Source organism: Microtus ochrogaster, chromosome 5 (genome assembly GCF_000317375.1).
Source record: "Microtus ochrogaster isolate Prairie Vole_2 chromosome 5, MicOch1.0, whole genome shotgun sequence".
In the NCBI taxonomy this organism is placed as follows: domain Eukaryota; kingdom Metazoa; phylum Chordata; class Mammalia; order Rodentia; family Cricetidae; genus Microtus; species Microtus ochrogaster.
This window is the reverse complement of record NC_022012.1, coordinates 31,485,379-31,502,049: the sequence shown is the minus strand read 5'-3', so window position 1 is coordinate 31,502,049 and position 16,671 is coordinate 31,485,379. Positions and strand designations below refer to the sequence as shown.

The window sequence follows — 16,671 nt, the reverse complement described above, 5'->3', positions numbered from 1 at the left end:
GGCAAACTCCCTTGTCCTCTGGCTCTTACAATCTTTCCACTTCCTCAATGTTTCCTGAGCCTTAGATGGGAGTGTAGTATATATCTACCCACTGGGAATGAGCTCCAGAACTCTGCCTTTTTATTGGTTGTGGCTTTCTGTAGCAGTCTTCATCTGTTGGAAAGGGAAGTTTTCTTGATGAGGGGCAAATGCTACATTATCTGTGGGTATAAGGACAAGTGTTTATAGACTATTGTTAGGGGTTAGCTGGTTCAGTAAATTAATGATTATATAGTCTCCTCTAACAACCATGACTTCGCTAGCACTGAGTAGTTAACTAGGTTGCCAGTATGAGGCATGGCCATAAGTACAATTAGAGAAGAGTTGCTGTTTACCAGCAAGGCATGCATGCCACTACTGGATTCTTAAGGTTACTGTGCCATGCTGCTCATTAATAGGGTACATAGACATCATAATTGAATAGTACTGTTACTTGATTCTCTTTTGGAAGTTTTTTTTTTTTTTTTGGTTTTTCGAGACAGGGTTTCTCTGTGGCTTTGGAGCCTGTCCTGGAACTAGCTCTGTAGACCAGGCTGGTCTCGAACTCACAGAGATCCGCATGCCTCTGCCTCCCGAGTGCTGGGATTAAAGGCGTGCGCCACTATCGCCCAGCCTCTTTTGGAAGTTTTGATGGTGTCTTCTGGTGCCATGAAAGCTAGTCTTCATGATTACTGGGAATTAATTGCCAATGATACCACCAGATCCATCAGAAGAGCACTCTCTTCACGGTTTTATCTAGAGCAATTTTAACATCTTTATTCCTCAAACTATAGATCAGTGGGTTAAACATGGGAACCACATTGGTATAAAATACTGAAGCAAACCTTCCCTCTTCCATTGACCCAGGGAAAGAATTTGTTAAATAGGTGAACGCACCTGACCCAAAAAAAAAGAGCAACAGCAACTACGTGGGAACCACATGTGCCAAAGGCTTTGGATCTGCCCTCAGCAGAAGGAATCCTAAGAATGGTAGAAAGGATCAAAGCATAAGAGATAAAGATGCTGATACTGGATACTGTGATGACCATCCCAACCACAATAAAAAACACAAGCTTGTTGGAGTAGGTGCTGGTGCAGGAGAGTGGTAGGAGGGGAAGAACTTCACAGAGATAGTGGTGGATAGTGTTGGAAGCACAGAAATTAAGTCTCAGCATATTTCCAGTGTGGGCCATGGCCCCAGCAAAGCCTATCACATAGGAACCAAGCATCAGCAGAGTACATACCTTAGGAGACATGGCAACTGTGTACAACAGAGGGTTGCAGATGGCCACATAGCGGTCATAGGCCATTGACACCAACACATAGCACTCAGAATTGACAAAGAAACAGAAGAAAAACAGTTGAATCATGCACCCCACATAGGAGATAACATTTTCTGAAATAAGATCATTCAACATTTTGGGGGTAAACACACAGGAATAACAGAAATCTATAAAGGACAAGTTGAAAAGGAAAAAGTACATTGGTGTATGAAGGCTGGAATTCAGCCCAATTAAAGTGATCAAGCCCAAATTGCCTACCACAGTGAGCACATAAATAACTAAGAAGAAGAGGAAGAGGAGTAGCTGGAGAGCTGGTTGGTCTGAAAACCCCACAAGGATAAACTCAGTCACAGAGCTGTTTCTCAGAGTCATTCTCTTCTGATAAGTTGCCCTGGGGAAGTGAAAGAAAACACACAGAAGATGACAAGCATAAGCATGCACAATGGAGAAAGGCTCTGGAGGATAAGTCAGCATGTGTGTGTGCCCTCTTCTCTTTGTCCTCTCCTCCCTCATCTACACTTTTCTTCATCTTAGCCATTAATAGTTTGACTGACAGTAGCTCATTTCCCCTGGGATGATTGAAAATTCAAGCTTCTCTGTTTTCATGGACTACAAGAATTTTGTTCTTGCCTAATAGATGAGGAAGCCAATGACTTCAATTGATTACCCATGGACTCTCAAAAAGATAACTCAAGATGCAAGAGTACAACCCAGCCTTTGTTAAATGTAGATCTGTAAAACCTATGCCCTGCATGACTCTCTTTCTCTCTCTCTCTCTCTCTCTCTCTCTCTCTCCCTCTCTCTCTCTCTCTCTCTCTCTCTCCCACATACAAAGTTCCTGCCTAGCCCAACATCTTCCCTACCATCTCTGTATATACTGCCTTCTTCCTCCAAACCTCTTTACTTACCTTGCACCGGAGTCAGTGTTGAAGATATAAGAGTGATCAATGCTTTCTAGCAACCTTGTGTACATGTTTCGAGCAAAACCATCTGAAAGGACAAAATTCAGAACTTTCCTTTATTCTCCTTGGTTTCTCTCAGTGCAGGGCTTTATGTGATAGCTTTTTCCATTATTCAGAATCTGACGGTCATGGATGTTCACTCTTCTTATTCTCCTGATGTTTATAAACTGAGTTTTCTCGGACCCAAATTCTCTGAAGTGTTCAAGGAATGGACTAAAGTTCAGCTGCATTGTTCCAGTTGCTCTCCATCAACTTCAAGAAAACAAACAACCCTTTTAACAGGAACCAAAAACTGTTGCACAGGTTGGTGATCTTGGGGACTTGATTAGAGAGATTCCTCTGGGAATCTCTCTAAATGCGGTCTCTATGGAGATGAAACTACTGCCTTTGTTTAAATGGGTTAGATATTTATGTATAGGCTTGGGGAGCTGAAGGTCCATCCAAACATTCTCTGTTCTCCAGGGATGTTATATTATTATTTCCTAAGTTAGGGAGCTCATTTTCCTCTCCATTCTTGGAGCCTAAAATTGACTTTAAGGAAAAATGAAAGCAAACTGATTTTCTACCATTTCCTATTTCTTCTAAAAGCCTTGAGAGGAAGACAAAGAGAACAATTCACATAAGACATTCCTAGGTCCATGAGTTTCTTAGGGCTGTGAGACACCACCACAAATGCCAGCAGTGCTACAAAAAGCCACAAACAGGTCTTGATCATATATGAGGAGATTAAAATATTACAGCACACATGAGGGAAGCACCCATATCTGCATAGGGTAGGAAACGGTAGTTCAGGGTTTTATCTTACTCTTATTTGGACAATAAATCTACCTTTCAAACTCTCAAACATGAATATCTGCATTTGAAAGCTTCCACTAAAGCTGCCTAAAATAATTCCAATTTTCCTGAGGTAGCCCTAAAAGGTACCTTTTAACCTGGTATAATTTATTAATAGCATGTCATTTCGCTCATAAATATACTTCAATGTGGTTCGCAGATTTTGTATTTGTTCTACTAAAAATAGCATAAGCAGCTATTCAGGGCCTCTGGCTCTGTGGTTTGCAGAGTGACTAACTTTTGTCTACTTTCTGTCCGTTCTCTGTCTGCCACTTCTTTGCCCTGTAAAGTCCTTCTTGACTAAACTTTCCCTTCCCGCACACTTATTATCACTTTGCCTTCAAACATAGGAAGGGCTTAAACTACAAGCTGTTTCTCATTTACTGAAGCCAGGAACTTTAAGCAAGAAGCTAGAATCCCAAGCTACCTACCTAAAATAGATGAGAAAAGAAAACTAAGTGTAGAGAAATTAGATTGGAACCAAGGAAAAGATAAGCAATTGGTCGGCCTTGTTTAACTTCAGAAAGAACACTCTCTACTGCCAGGTACATGCTTGATAAGCATGTCGATTGACCTCAACTCATGCTAAATAATGTTCATAGCAGGAATATATATATATATATATATATATATATATACATATATGCCTGAAACTGGAAGCAACCTATATACCACCAACTATAAATTGGATAATAAATAGTAGGATGTTAACACAATAAGATTCCATTTAGCTATGAAAGTTCATGATATCAAGCTATCATACAACAAAAGAAACAAGCACAAAAGGGCACATGCCTATGACACCACGGACTTGTGCTTTAAACATGAAATGTCCTCCTGGGCTCAATCAAGCATTGGATACTTGGATCCTATGTGCTTGCGGTGTTTGAGGAGTTTGTAGAACCTTTAGGATATGAGATGTAGCCAGAGGAAGCAAGCCACCAGAGCTGTGACTTTGAAGATTATACCTGGTCATTAGACCCTTCCTAGTTCTCTGCTTCCTTCCACCATGACGTGAATGCCTTCCTCCTCCACACATCCCAACTCCAAGATTTCCTGCCAAATAACTGGCGCAGAGGATGTAAGCTAAAATGTACCTTCTCTTTATTTAGTAGTTTCTTCCAAATATTTGGTCACAACAGGAATAAGACTAACATATATGCATACAGATTTGAAAAACAAAAAGTAATCTGTGACTTTAGAAGTCAAGCTGCTGCCTCTCTCTGGGAAGTTGGAGGCTAGTGACTAGAAAGAGACATGAAAGACGGGCTGCTGGCCGCATTCTATTTCTGACATGACTACTCCTCAACTGCATCTAGTTAGCAAAATACTCACCAAGTTATAGATATATGTTAGACCTAAATTAAATGCTTAAAGGATAAGTGGAAAAGGAAAAATAAATCATCCTACCAAATTAGTTTAAGCATAAAGTTTCTAAACATCTTGAGCCATAATTCTCTCATTTGGAAAATGGGTGCTTGCTGCCCTGACAACCCATTATAGCAGACCGTGCAAGAAAAATAACACAGTTTTATATTTCTCATCCATTATATGTCTCTTAAAATAAAATTCTGTTGTATTTTTCTTGCATGAAAGGAGGAAAGCTATGGAAAAGATAATTAATACATTTGGAGCATTTACAGAGCTCCAAGCATTATGCTGGATGTTTTCTAATATAAGGCTGTGATTATAACAACTATGGGATGTATATGCATGTGGCAGATTGTATTTCCCAAAGATGGCCCTACCAACACACACACACACGCACACACATGTATATCCCTTGCATTGCACTTGCTTTTGGTGTGACAGGACTGACATTTTTCCAGCAAAGTGATGGGATCCTGGTTCTATTCATGGTCTGGGGCTTCTTGCACTGACAGATCAGGGTAGAATTGATGCTTCCTGGCATCCAACAAGGGATCATAGAAGCATATTCATATTGCATTTATTTTTCTGCTATTACCCTCCAGTTTCATTCAGTACAGAATATCCACAGAGCTCTGACCATGTTTCAAAATGTTTTTGAAAAAAAAATATTTTTCCAGTGTTGAGAGAGAACAGACACCCTTTGGGATGTGTATAGAGTAGATATCTGGGGTCGTGGGGGACACCAGAAAGTGGCCATGGGAGTAGCTAATACAGGTCTCAGTTATTTGGTCTAGTCACATCTTGCTCAATCTCCAGAAAGTCTCCTTTCAGTTCTATATTTGAATGATGTTTTTGAGGTTTGTTTTTATGAAGAAAATGGGAATTTATTTTTTTTACCCGCTGCATTCTCCTACTTTGGGCAGCAACCTAGCAGCTGTGTGGCCATGAAAGAGAAAGAATTCTCCTGTTCATCAGTGTAAAAGTCACTTTGTTTATCACTCAACAAATATTTATAAAGATCAGTTCTTTTGCAGTATTAAAATGCTTTGTATTCAGAAGGATTCCTCTTGGATTAAAAAAAATGTATGCAATTCTAGTGAAATATACAAATTATCTATTTTTTCCTTCAAGATCTAGTAAAAAGTAAATAAAAACTCTACAAGAGTAAAGAGGAAAAATAGAAAGTACTAATGTAGAGAAACAGCTGCTAGAACAGGGAACCTGTGGATTCCTGAGGGCCTGTGAGTGTGGATTTCATGAGTTTTCTGTGTGGAACACAAGAGATAAAACCTGGCATATAATGCTGAACCCTGAAAGATACATCTTGTTTGTTTGTTTGTTTGTTTGTTTGTTTGTTTGTTTGTTTTTTGAGACAGGGTTTCTCTGTAGCTTTGGGAAAGATGCATCTTATATCTCAATCAAAAGAAGAAAAAGAAATCTCACAAAGGAAAAGGACCAAACATGTCTGATTGAATTTGGTCTTAAACAAATAGAAAATTTACATTTTGGGGTTTTTTTTTTAGTTTTTTTTTTTTTTTTTTGCCAGTCATGTTTCATGGATTCTGTATAGGCCTCAACTGAACCCTCTGCATATATGTATGGTTGGGCAGATTGGTGTTCTTGTGGGACGCCCAATAATGTGGGTGGGAGTATCTCTGATCCTTTTGCCTGCACTTGGAGCCTTTTTTTTCTACTGGTTACCTCATCCAGCCATACCATGAGAGTTTGTGCCTACTCTTGTTGTCATTTGTTATACCATGTTTAGTTGATATTCCTAGCAGACCTGCCTTGTTTTTAGATGGGAAACAGGAGAAGTGGATCTAGGAGAGACGGAAGGTAGGGGCAGAGATTGGGAGGTGTAACCCAATTGTTAAAACTCAGAGACAGATATTAAGGCTCAACCTGAAGTTCACAAAAGCAAAATAGACAAACACTAGCTCTTAACTCTACCTCAGTCCTAATGTGACTGTTCTTGTTTTGAAATGAATAAAAGGGGAAATGCTGTGGGAGAATGCTCTCGTATACCATAAAGTTTTGACACTTGTATTGGTTTAATAAATGCTGCTTAGCCAAAAGTCAGGCAGGAAGACTAAGCAGGGCAATCAGACTAGGAGAATTCTGGGAATTGAAAAGGCCGAGATACAGTCACTAGCCAGACACACAGTAAGCAAGATGAGAATGCCTTACTGAGAAAAAGTACCAAGCCACATGACTAAACATAGGCCAGAATTATGGGTGAATTTAAGTCGTCAAAGCTGCTTAGTAAAAAGCCTGAGCTATAGGCCAAACAGTTTATAATTAATATAAACCTCTGTGTATTTATTTGGGACTGAATGACTGTGGGACTTGGTGGGACAGAAACTTCCATTTACAGAGAGGAGTGTGAGGAGAAGAAGCTGTGATCAGGATGTAATGTGTGAGAGAAGAATAAAAATAATAATAAAATTAAAAAATACATAGAAAATTGGATAAACTACGTCTTTAGAATCTATAATTACCTCCATGTATGAGGCCAGAAAATCATTATTACATATGCAAAAATTATCTATGGAGAATGAAATTTAGGTACAAATGCCAAAGCAAGTCCCTAGAGAAGCATCTTGAGCTCATTGTATAAATCATTAAACCAACACAAACATAATGAGATAACATAATGAGACAATACAACATAAATGAGAATCACATGAATGACAAACACAAAAAAACATGCTTTATAGTGTTTTCTATTTGTAGAATTATTAAGTGTGTCAGAGCAGCATATTAAATAAATGAACTAAATATGTTTAAACAAAGACAAATTGACCCATATCAAGGCGTCAAACAACATAGAAGATAAAATAAATAGAAAATAAAATCAGTCAACTAGAGAGTAAATAGGAGGACATTACCTGGAAGTAAGTATCAGCAGAGATTAGGGGAGACTGTGGATTAAAGATACAATGTAACAAATCTAGAAATAAGAAGGCCCAATAAGTCAGGGGAGTCAGCCCTCTGTTTTCATGATTTAAACAATAGTAGCTCAAAAATGTACAGAGAAAAATAAGTCCCCTCTATACTTAATTCACTCAAACTTGTTTCTTTTTATTATTCTCTAAACAACCATTATAATACTTTGCTTTGCATTGACATTGCATTAGGTATTATAAATAATCTACCTGTGAAGTAAATATATGTAAACTGTATTAAAATAGTATGCCACTCTACATAATTTAAAATTGACTTATTGGAACATCTGTTATATCCCTAGACCTCCAAGTATACTGAGAGACAATGACATACACAGAACACTTAACTCAATTTAGACCCAAATCTCTGCTCTAAAAAGGAGGCAGTGATCAAAATAGACACAACTCGTATGGCTCATACACATAATCCAGATGGGAAAACCTAAAACTAAACAATACCTACACGTAAACTGATTAGAAATATAATCAGTGTGAAAAGAGGAATTAGGGACTCCTTTGTGGAACTACGTAAGTAGAACCCTTATATTCTTGAAGGTCTGAAAAAACCTCTCTACGAAACTGAAATTGAGTCGCAAAACAGAAAAATAAGTGGAATAAAGTTATTATATTTTGTGACTGCTCAACCTCTGAATTCTTTCCATGTGTGGGAAATCTGCCCTCCTATGAGCCTTTATGAGCCCCATACTCCAAATCCTTCTCTGACAATGCCAATAAACTACAAGCAGAAACTGTTTGCACTGAATTTTGGCAAAAATGAAGAAAAAACAAATATCTCCATTTTAAAAGACAGGCAGGGTGTTGGCAGCCAGCGCAGTCTAACCAAACAGTTTTTCAATGTCTTGGCCACAATTCCACCACCTGGCTTTCCCATCATGCCTGATTCCAACAGCTGGTTCACCAGTCTGTTCTAAGAATCTGCGACCCAACCCATTTCTTAGCAAAAAAAAAAAAAATCCTTTTTCTCAAACTAACCATAATCACCTTCTGCTTTACAAAGTTAAATCCTTGGCTTGCATATAAAAACAAACTTCAAAAACATCATTCAGATATATAATGAAAGGCGATTTTTCTAAATAGTGAGCAAGATCTGGCTGAACCAAGTTACCCAGAGCTGCACCGGTCATTCCTCTGGTCACTTTACTGTTTTTTTTTTTTTTTTTTTTTTTTTTTCTGATGTCTTCTCCATTCCATGCACATCGCAAAGGAATATTCCCTCTCAACACTGGGGAAATATCCACAAAGTTTTGCCTTCTAGAGTATTTTGACTATGAGCTTGAGGTAACGGTGGCTACAAGGAAGCCATGGTTTCTGAAATAGAGTAGGGCAGCTATGCATAAGACTTCACCGCAGTTTTGACAATTAGCCTGAGGCCTATGCAAGATCAAACCACAGAAAACTCTAACATGGAAAGGGGAGGTGGGAACTTCAGTCCTAGCTAAGGAGCTATTGGCAGCTGATAGCTACTGGGAAGGAAAGAGTCCTTGGTAGGTTTACTTGGCTCTAGTGGGGTAGTACATGAGCAACAAAAGATGGAACTTGAAAAGCTTTTTAAAAAGGGAAGATACAAAGTTGAGTGGGTAGGAAGTAAATCTGGAGGATATGGGGGGAGAGGACAAAATTATAAAAATATATTGCATGAAACTCTCAAAGAACTAATAAAAGTGAAAAAATTATGCTACTAAATGTAATGAAGATAAATTGCGTTATTGGAGGGAGGAATTGCTTTATTGGCTAAAGATATATGCATGCAATTAACTACCTGTCCAGCTTTTTAAATGAAATGTCAGCTACATAAAAACAAAATGAGATTTAAGATAGTTGTTTAGTATCTAAGCCATTAATATCTAATGGCTCAGTAATTAATGTTACTAATAATTAAATGGTTAGTATGTTTAAATTATTTGGAATTATAATAATATCCAGTTTTGTGTATATCATAGAGTCAGTTTATAGGCTTTGAGTGTAATCACTATTATAGTTTTTACACATCTTTTGTAAAAATCAATACATAGCAAGGAATTCGACATAACATTTTTAACATCAGTACCTAGAACAGCCCATTTTTTTTCAACAAAATTTTCTTGTTAAATTTGGGGAATCTGACCAAGAATGCATCACTGGAGAGTCCATAGGCCTCAGGCATTAACTTACTACTATGGTTTTGCTAAATGAACATAGGATCAAACTGCTAAGCACAATTAATAAAAACTCAGGGAGAGAAATTGGGGTTCAACTTGAAGACTAGTAAAACCAAAGCAGCCAGCCACTGACTCTTACCTCAACCTCAATCCAAAATGGCAATCATGCCTCCAGGAATCTCAGAATGAAACTATGTCTGAGAGCTATTTCTCCCATTTCATAATCCTCTCTAAGGGCTGGGATTAAAGGTGTGTGTCACTGGGATTAAAGGCATGCACTGCTCAATTTCAATGGCAACTATTGTGGCTACTGGGATTAAAGGTGTGTGTTACCACTCTGGTCTGTAAGGCTGACCAGTAAGGCTGACCAGTGGGACTGTTTTACTTTCCTAATTCCAGGCAAGCTTTATTTATTAAAATACAATTGAAATTCCACTACAAAACTTCCATTTAAATATGTAGCTCTGTATCGATGGATTATTAACGCAGCTCTCAGATATCCAGAGAGAAGTTTCTTTGTGCATAGGCAGTGGCTAAAACAGAAACTCACAACTGGTCAACCACAAATGGGATATCTGTATTAAATCCCTCCCCAGAAGGCTTAGCGACCTAAGCAGAAAGATTGTTAGAGCGAGAGATATGCACCAGTGTCTTCTGGACACGGCAGGACCACTACAGTCATGAACTCACAGTCACCATAGTTGGAGGCACAACATTGGTATAAGACAAAGCCAGTCAGCATTCTAGCATGCAGAGGGGAATGGTTTCATTAACCTCGACCTCTGACTTTTGATGACTTTTGGCAGTTGAGGGCTTCTGAGACAGCGAGCATCAGTTTCTCTAAGAGTGTGGCCCCCAGAAGGTTGACCATGCTGAAGTTGTTGGCCTCAAACAAATTATTATTATTAATTTTTTTTGCTTTTTGTTTTTCGGTTTTGTTTGTTTGCTTGCTTGCTTGTTTTAAGAACAAGAAGACAAAAATTGAGAGGAGATAGTAATGTAAGGAATTAATCTAAGAGGAATTTGGATGAGAAATGGGGTAGTTATGACAAAAATATACTGTATGCATGTATGAGATTCTCAAGTATTTAAGTACTTTATTTTTTTAAGTGTGGCAAATAGTTTTAGCCGAAAAACATCACTGCAAGCATTTATGGAAAATGTATCTTTTAGTTAATAGCACATAGTTTGTGCTAATTCTGTTCAAAAATGGTCTCTAATTATCATGCTGTTACCATGGAAATGCACACTCTACTTTATCATATAGTTTGAGAAATCCATTACTAATAGTTTTGAATAACAAATAGATTTCAAGCTTGGAAATCAAGACGGTATTCTGAGAACAAGAAACCACAAAGGGAACTGAAGAGAGTTCTAAAGTGGAAAAGCCCAATGTTTCAAATGTAGAAAATGGCAAATGATGTTGACAATTAAATCAGGTATACACGATAAGGAGAGTTTGGTGTTGTTAGAGTGTGTTAAGGCTGTAAATTCACCATTCTCTCCTCCCTCTATAAGACTATAATCGTCTAAGAAATTATCTACAAGAGTCAAACAGAAAACAAAAGCCTTGTGGTGGATACAATGGATTAGAAGTTGTAGCTTGGATGTACACCTCTTATATGACCTCATAATTCCCTCATTGCACATCACACCATGGATGATATTTTTTAATCTAAGTCCACATCCAAATTAAGCTGGAAAACAGTTTATCTTTTGTCCAAAGAACATGAGGTTGAAAAATGGTTGAGTAAATCAAGGTCCTGAGAACCTGCCTGTCCTAAATAGAACTCATGTCTATTTAAAAGCCGTTTTACGAGGAGGAAACAATACTATCTGTCTCTGAAGCAATCAGAAAGTATTAGCACCCCACTGCCATGACAGTATTAAACAAAATAGATATGTAGTTATTAAAAAACATGATTTAATAGATAATTAGTTGCACTGAAAGCTGTTTACTGTTTACAGAAGGAAAATAAAATTACAAAATGGTAATATAATATTTTATACATGCATGTATAGCTTTTTGCAAAAAGGTCCATGTTATTCTACTTACAGAGAAAGACACACATACACACACACACACTTGCCCACACACACAGAGGGGGCAGGAGGGCTGAGATGGAATATTCTGAAAGAACATACACTAAAATGCCACGGATGGTAATGTTGAAGTGCTAAGATCATGGAGTTCTTTCTTTCCAAAGATTTTGCTTATCTCTATGTACTTATCTCACACATTTCTACCATATGAGCATTGCTTTTGCAAATTTAAAGCAAAATGCTTTAAAAAATTAAATTAAGAATAAAATACTGCATAATTTCAGTATTTTAAGGTATCACTGGGGATTTGTTCAGCTTTCATTTGACACCTTCTGTATCTGCAGGCACCAACTTCCCTGAACATGTTCACTCACCTGGCTAAAACCAAGAATAGAGCCTTAAATAAACAACCTGTGAATATGTAGCTGTGGCATTCAAAAACCAGTAGTCCGGTAGGCTTCATATGTGTGTGTGTGTATATGTATACACACACACATATATGCATATATATATAATTACTGACTTTGTTAGGTTAGTGCCTCCTAAAAGGAAGAAAAATCTTTTATGCCTTTCTTTTGGCATATGTTTTTTGGCAAATCATTTCCAGGTGAGAGTAAATTCAGGGACTTACTCAGCTCAAAACAACAGGAACTTGGACTTTGTACAGGTGAATATATATGCACTGTATGTTCTATTTCTTGCACCCCCAGATTGAGCCTTCTGGAAGGCAGCTAGTGTGAAGAATGTGGGCTCTAGGGTTACACAACTCCAATGTGATTCTTTATTCAGCCATTTATTATCTGTGCAATCTAGGCAGGGCCCTTCGCTTTAAGTGCTGCTGGTCTCTTCTATAAAACAGGGAAACTTGTCTCGTGCAGCTGTATTAAAAATTAAATAGGACTCTGTATAGAAAAATTATGACACAGTAAAACCTCGGAAACATATTAGGTATTGAAAACCATGAGGGCTCAAATTAGAACTTCCTGTCCACATATCTACTTTCATGTTTAAATAATGATAGCCCGAGAATTTTTCTTTTAAAGGGAGATATTGCTTCAGAATGGAAAGGGAGGGAGGAAGCAGATGGCACAAGTGGTTATGTCTTGAAGGAAACCAAACCAAATTCCATTTACAAGCAAATTGTATGGCTTTCTCCTCTCATCCTAGGTTCATTTCTTTCTTTTGGGTGGTCCCACAAAACTTTAATAGAAAGCTGAGGAAGCTGTCATGTGATCAGGTGAAAAGGGGACCAAAACTGAGACACATAGGTCATCATCTTTGAGGGTCAGCAGGCTGCCCACTCACACAGACTCCATATCCTCAGAGAGACAAATATCTAAATATTTGTTTTAAACATGAATATTTTCCCACTAAATATTTGATTACAGATTCACAATAATATGGCAATCCTACCTCACACTCATTTCTTAGTTTTAAACAGTCTCTAAACACAGACCGGTTTAATTTTAAGCAAGACCGGTCTAACATACATGATTTCCCAGAAAGAAACGAAATCCCCAAATCCTGATGAAGAGATATTAAAAAGACATAAAAACCAGTCATATGAAAGCTCCTTTCAGCGAAGTCATTGCAAGTTGATTATTAAAGTAAGTGCTGGCAATAAGGAATCAGAATTCATTAGACAAAATTAGAACACACTTTCATAATGATATACATGATAGGTGACTAAAAGGAGTCTTTGTAGAAGAATTCCAACTAAGAAAGTTGTACAGAGTTTTAAAGATAGCCATTTCCAAATAATAATAGACTCAGGTAATAATCATCAAGGTATGCTAAAATTCTGGAAGCCTGAAAGGTAGAAACATATTTTGTAAGTCTCAAAGTAATTCATTACAGCTACTGCTAATTTTCAGTATCAAAGTAGTAACTAACCCCAATAAAATCACTAAACAGCTGACTAAGCCTTTATGTTATCAAATGTCCACAGAAGGAATACAAGCATATTCGTGTCTGAAAAAATAACCATGAAGATGTGTCCTGACTTAGCAGTAGGGAACACTCTATGTTAACAAAAAAACATCTGTGCTATGATTTTTACAGGCTTTGTGCTCAGCAACTTTATCTTATGAGAGCAGAGATCCAGGCCAGGACTCTGGGGGAACAGCAGTTATAAATGTAGGTGATTCCTTTCCCCTGTGGTCCAAGTTTCCTCCCCTGTTATCTCTGGAATATGTCTTAAAACAGAGCGAAAATGAATATCAAACTTCAGAATTTTATAAAACATCCTTCCAAAGTTAGATAAAAATTCAGTTTAATCATCTTATCTAATTCCATTTATTTTAACATAAGAAGGTATGGAAAGTTAAAATTGACATTTTTACATTTGCCACCAGATTGGAAGTTGCAAGTAAACAGGAAAAAAAAACATGATTAGGGCTTGCAGTGATGGGCCAGTGAGTCCAAACATGTCCATTTGTATATTGGAGAAGAAGGACATACTCACAAGAATGAGAGAGTGAATGGCCACTTATAAGTCCACTCCTACAACTTATATACCCCGTTATTATGTACATAGATATTAACACCTACATGACAAGTATTGATCTGGATGGGTGAGCAGGTGTGATATATCAAGCAGGGTAGGTGGGCTGTGTGCACAAACTGTAGCACCCAATATATGGTGAGGATGAATACAGAAAAGTGAGCATGCAATAACTCTACCCTGTATCCAGAGCTTCCCTGGCTAAATGCTAAGTATTGTGAGTAGACACATTAAAGATGTTGACATCAAAGGGGGGGATGGGCTGTTCCAGAAGGGCTTCTTACAATAGATAAGCATAAATGCTAAGTCACCAGAGAATCTCCTCTTCCTGCAATGAAATGAACTTTTTAGCAAAGTAGTATCCCACATAAGAAATAAAGGAGAAAAAGAAAGAGAAAATTTCCAGTTTGGCTCTTTTTCTCATTTCTTTTTGTTTAGTATTATTTTGTAGGTAAATGGGTGTTATGTGTATGTCCACTCATGAATGTGCCTGCACATGTGTGTGTTTGTATGTGGAGACCAGAGGTCATCTTTGGGATTCTTCTTCCACTGCTCATCTCAGGAAGGGGAGTGAATGTGTGTATATGTACTTACCTGTGGGTTGTTCTCAGCCACGCAGGCATACATAGAGACCAGGCATACCTTGATATCCAGACATTTCCTTCCGTCACTGTCCACCTCACTTTTGAGACAGAATCTCTCACTAAATCTGAAACTCACCAACTGGTTGTATTGACAAGTCCTTGGAATCAGTTTCTCTGCCCCCCAATGCTAGGGTTACAGAAGCAAATACTGCCTTGCTTGGCTTTTATATGTGTACCTGGGATTTAAACTCTAGTTCCCATACTTGGAAAGCAGGCACTCTAACCATGGAGGTATCTCCATGGCCCATTGTTTTCACTTCTTTATTCGTACAGCTATCACATGCAAATGATGAAATAAAGAAGAAAGACATAAGATATAAAAGAAGAGGAGAATAAAAGTGAATGCTGCCACCACCAAAAAATGAAAGGCAATGGATTCCCCAAGAAGCACCCAGAGAGAGATCAAGTTGAAATAAACTTTCAAAAGGAAATATTCAGGGGCTGGAGAGATGATTCAGTGGGTAAGATCACTGGCTGTTCTTACAGAGGACGCAGGTTGAATTTTCAGCACCTACATGGCAGCTCACAATTCTCTGCAACTCTAGTCCCAGGGGATCTGAGGCCCTTTTCTGATTTCCAAGGGCACCAAGCATATATGTGACATGCAGTTAAAAATTCAGGAAAAACACTCATATATATAAAATAATGTTCAAATGAATTTTCTATAAAACTCAAGAATCTTACATAATTCAATAACTGTCTAAGGATATATCCTAATATCCTAATAGAGGAGAGCCTTAAGACATGATGAATATAAGTGTGCTTAACATGAATCATTTTGAAGAATGAAAAGTAACCTGATGGACAGTAATAGAATATTGCTAATTACACAGAATATATCCATCTAATGGAATATTATGCAAATGTAATAGTTGAGTCAAAGGCAAAGATGAGTAACAAATCTGTGAGCCATGTCTTTCTCAGTGTTCACAGTTTGGCACCCAAGGGTAAGCTTTTCTTTTTTTATTGATTTTTATTGAGCTCTACATTTTTCTCTGCTCCCCTCCCTACCTCTTCCCTCTCCCTCAACCCACTCCCAAGGTCCCCATGCTCCCAATTTACTCAGGAGATCTTGTCTTTTGCTACTACGCATGTAAATTAGATCTATGTCTCTCTTAGGGTCTTCATTGTTATCCAGGTTCTCTGAGACAACAAATTTTTGTCTATTTTGCATTCTCTTCTTACCCTTTTTTTCTTAACTGCAACCATGAATGTTCATCTTTATTTCTCTATTATTGATTTTTCCATACTAATAACAATTTTCCTCTTCTGATTAGTTTTTATCAGAAGATATATTTTAAGTAAGCTTGTCATGGCTTAGAAACAAGAAAAACAAGAAAAATATGTAGGTAGGCAGGCACACACACTTGGACATGCATTGAGTATAAAAATACACAGCTAAGAAACAGAAGGGCTAAGGATAGACTCTGGATGAAGCTTCAGGAAAATCAGAAAGCTAGCATAAATGGAGATGCCTTCTCTATAGTTTTCTTTGGTAATACATATAAATTACATAAACATTTTCTTAGCTTGTTTGTACTACTATAACAAAAGCTATACAGTGAGTGGCATACAGACAATTCATTTTCACAATACCAAATGTTAGGAATGTAAGGTCAAGGTATCAACAGATTGATTTTGTTCTTCCAGAGATTTGATTTTCTGCTTAGCAGACTGAACCTTCCTACTGTGTCCTTATATGATGTCAGAGTCCCTTAGTGCCCTTGTAATAAAAGAGCACTACTTTTGTCTAGCGCTCTTTTTGTAAGGACACTAATCCCATTCATGAGGACCTCACCCTCATGACTTCACCTCTCAAAGATTTGACCTCCTAATGCATCATTGCATTAGTACTCATATATGACAAACATTTATTCTCTGGTTAACATACAAATAGGTATACATTATA

The 16,671-nt window shown here is 37.7% G+C and overlaps 1 protein-coding gene across 1 annotated transcript; it reads right to left on the bottom strand.

The window, feature by feature from the left end:
* Window positions 1-745: 745 nt before the first annotated feature.
* LOC101996942 (olfactory receptor 8B4) lies at window positions 746-1,676 on the bottom strand. The gene is given in 2 exon segments (XM_013346228.1): window positions 746-928; window positions 930-1,676. Coding segments are annotated over 2 exon segments (927 nt in total). The 5' UTR covers window positions 1,674-1,676.
* Between the last annotated feature and the right edge of the window lie 14,995 nt (window positions 1,677-16,671).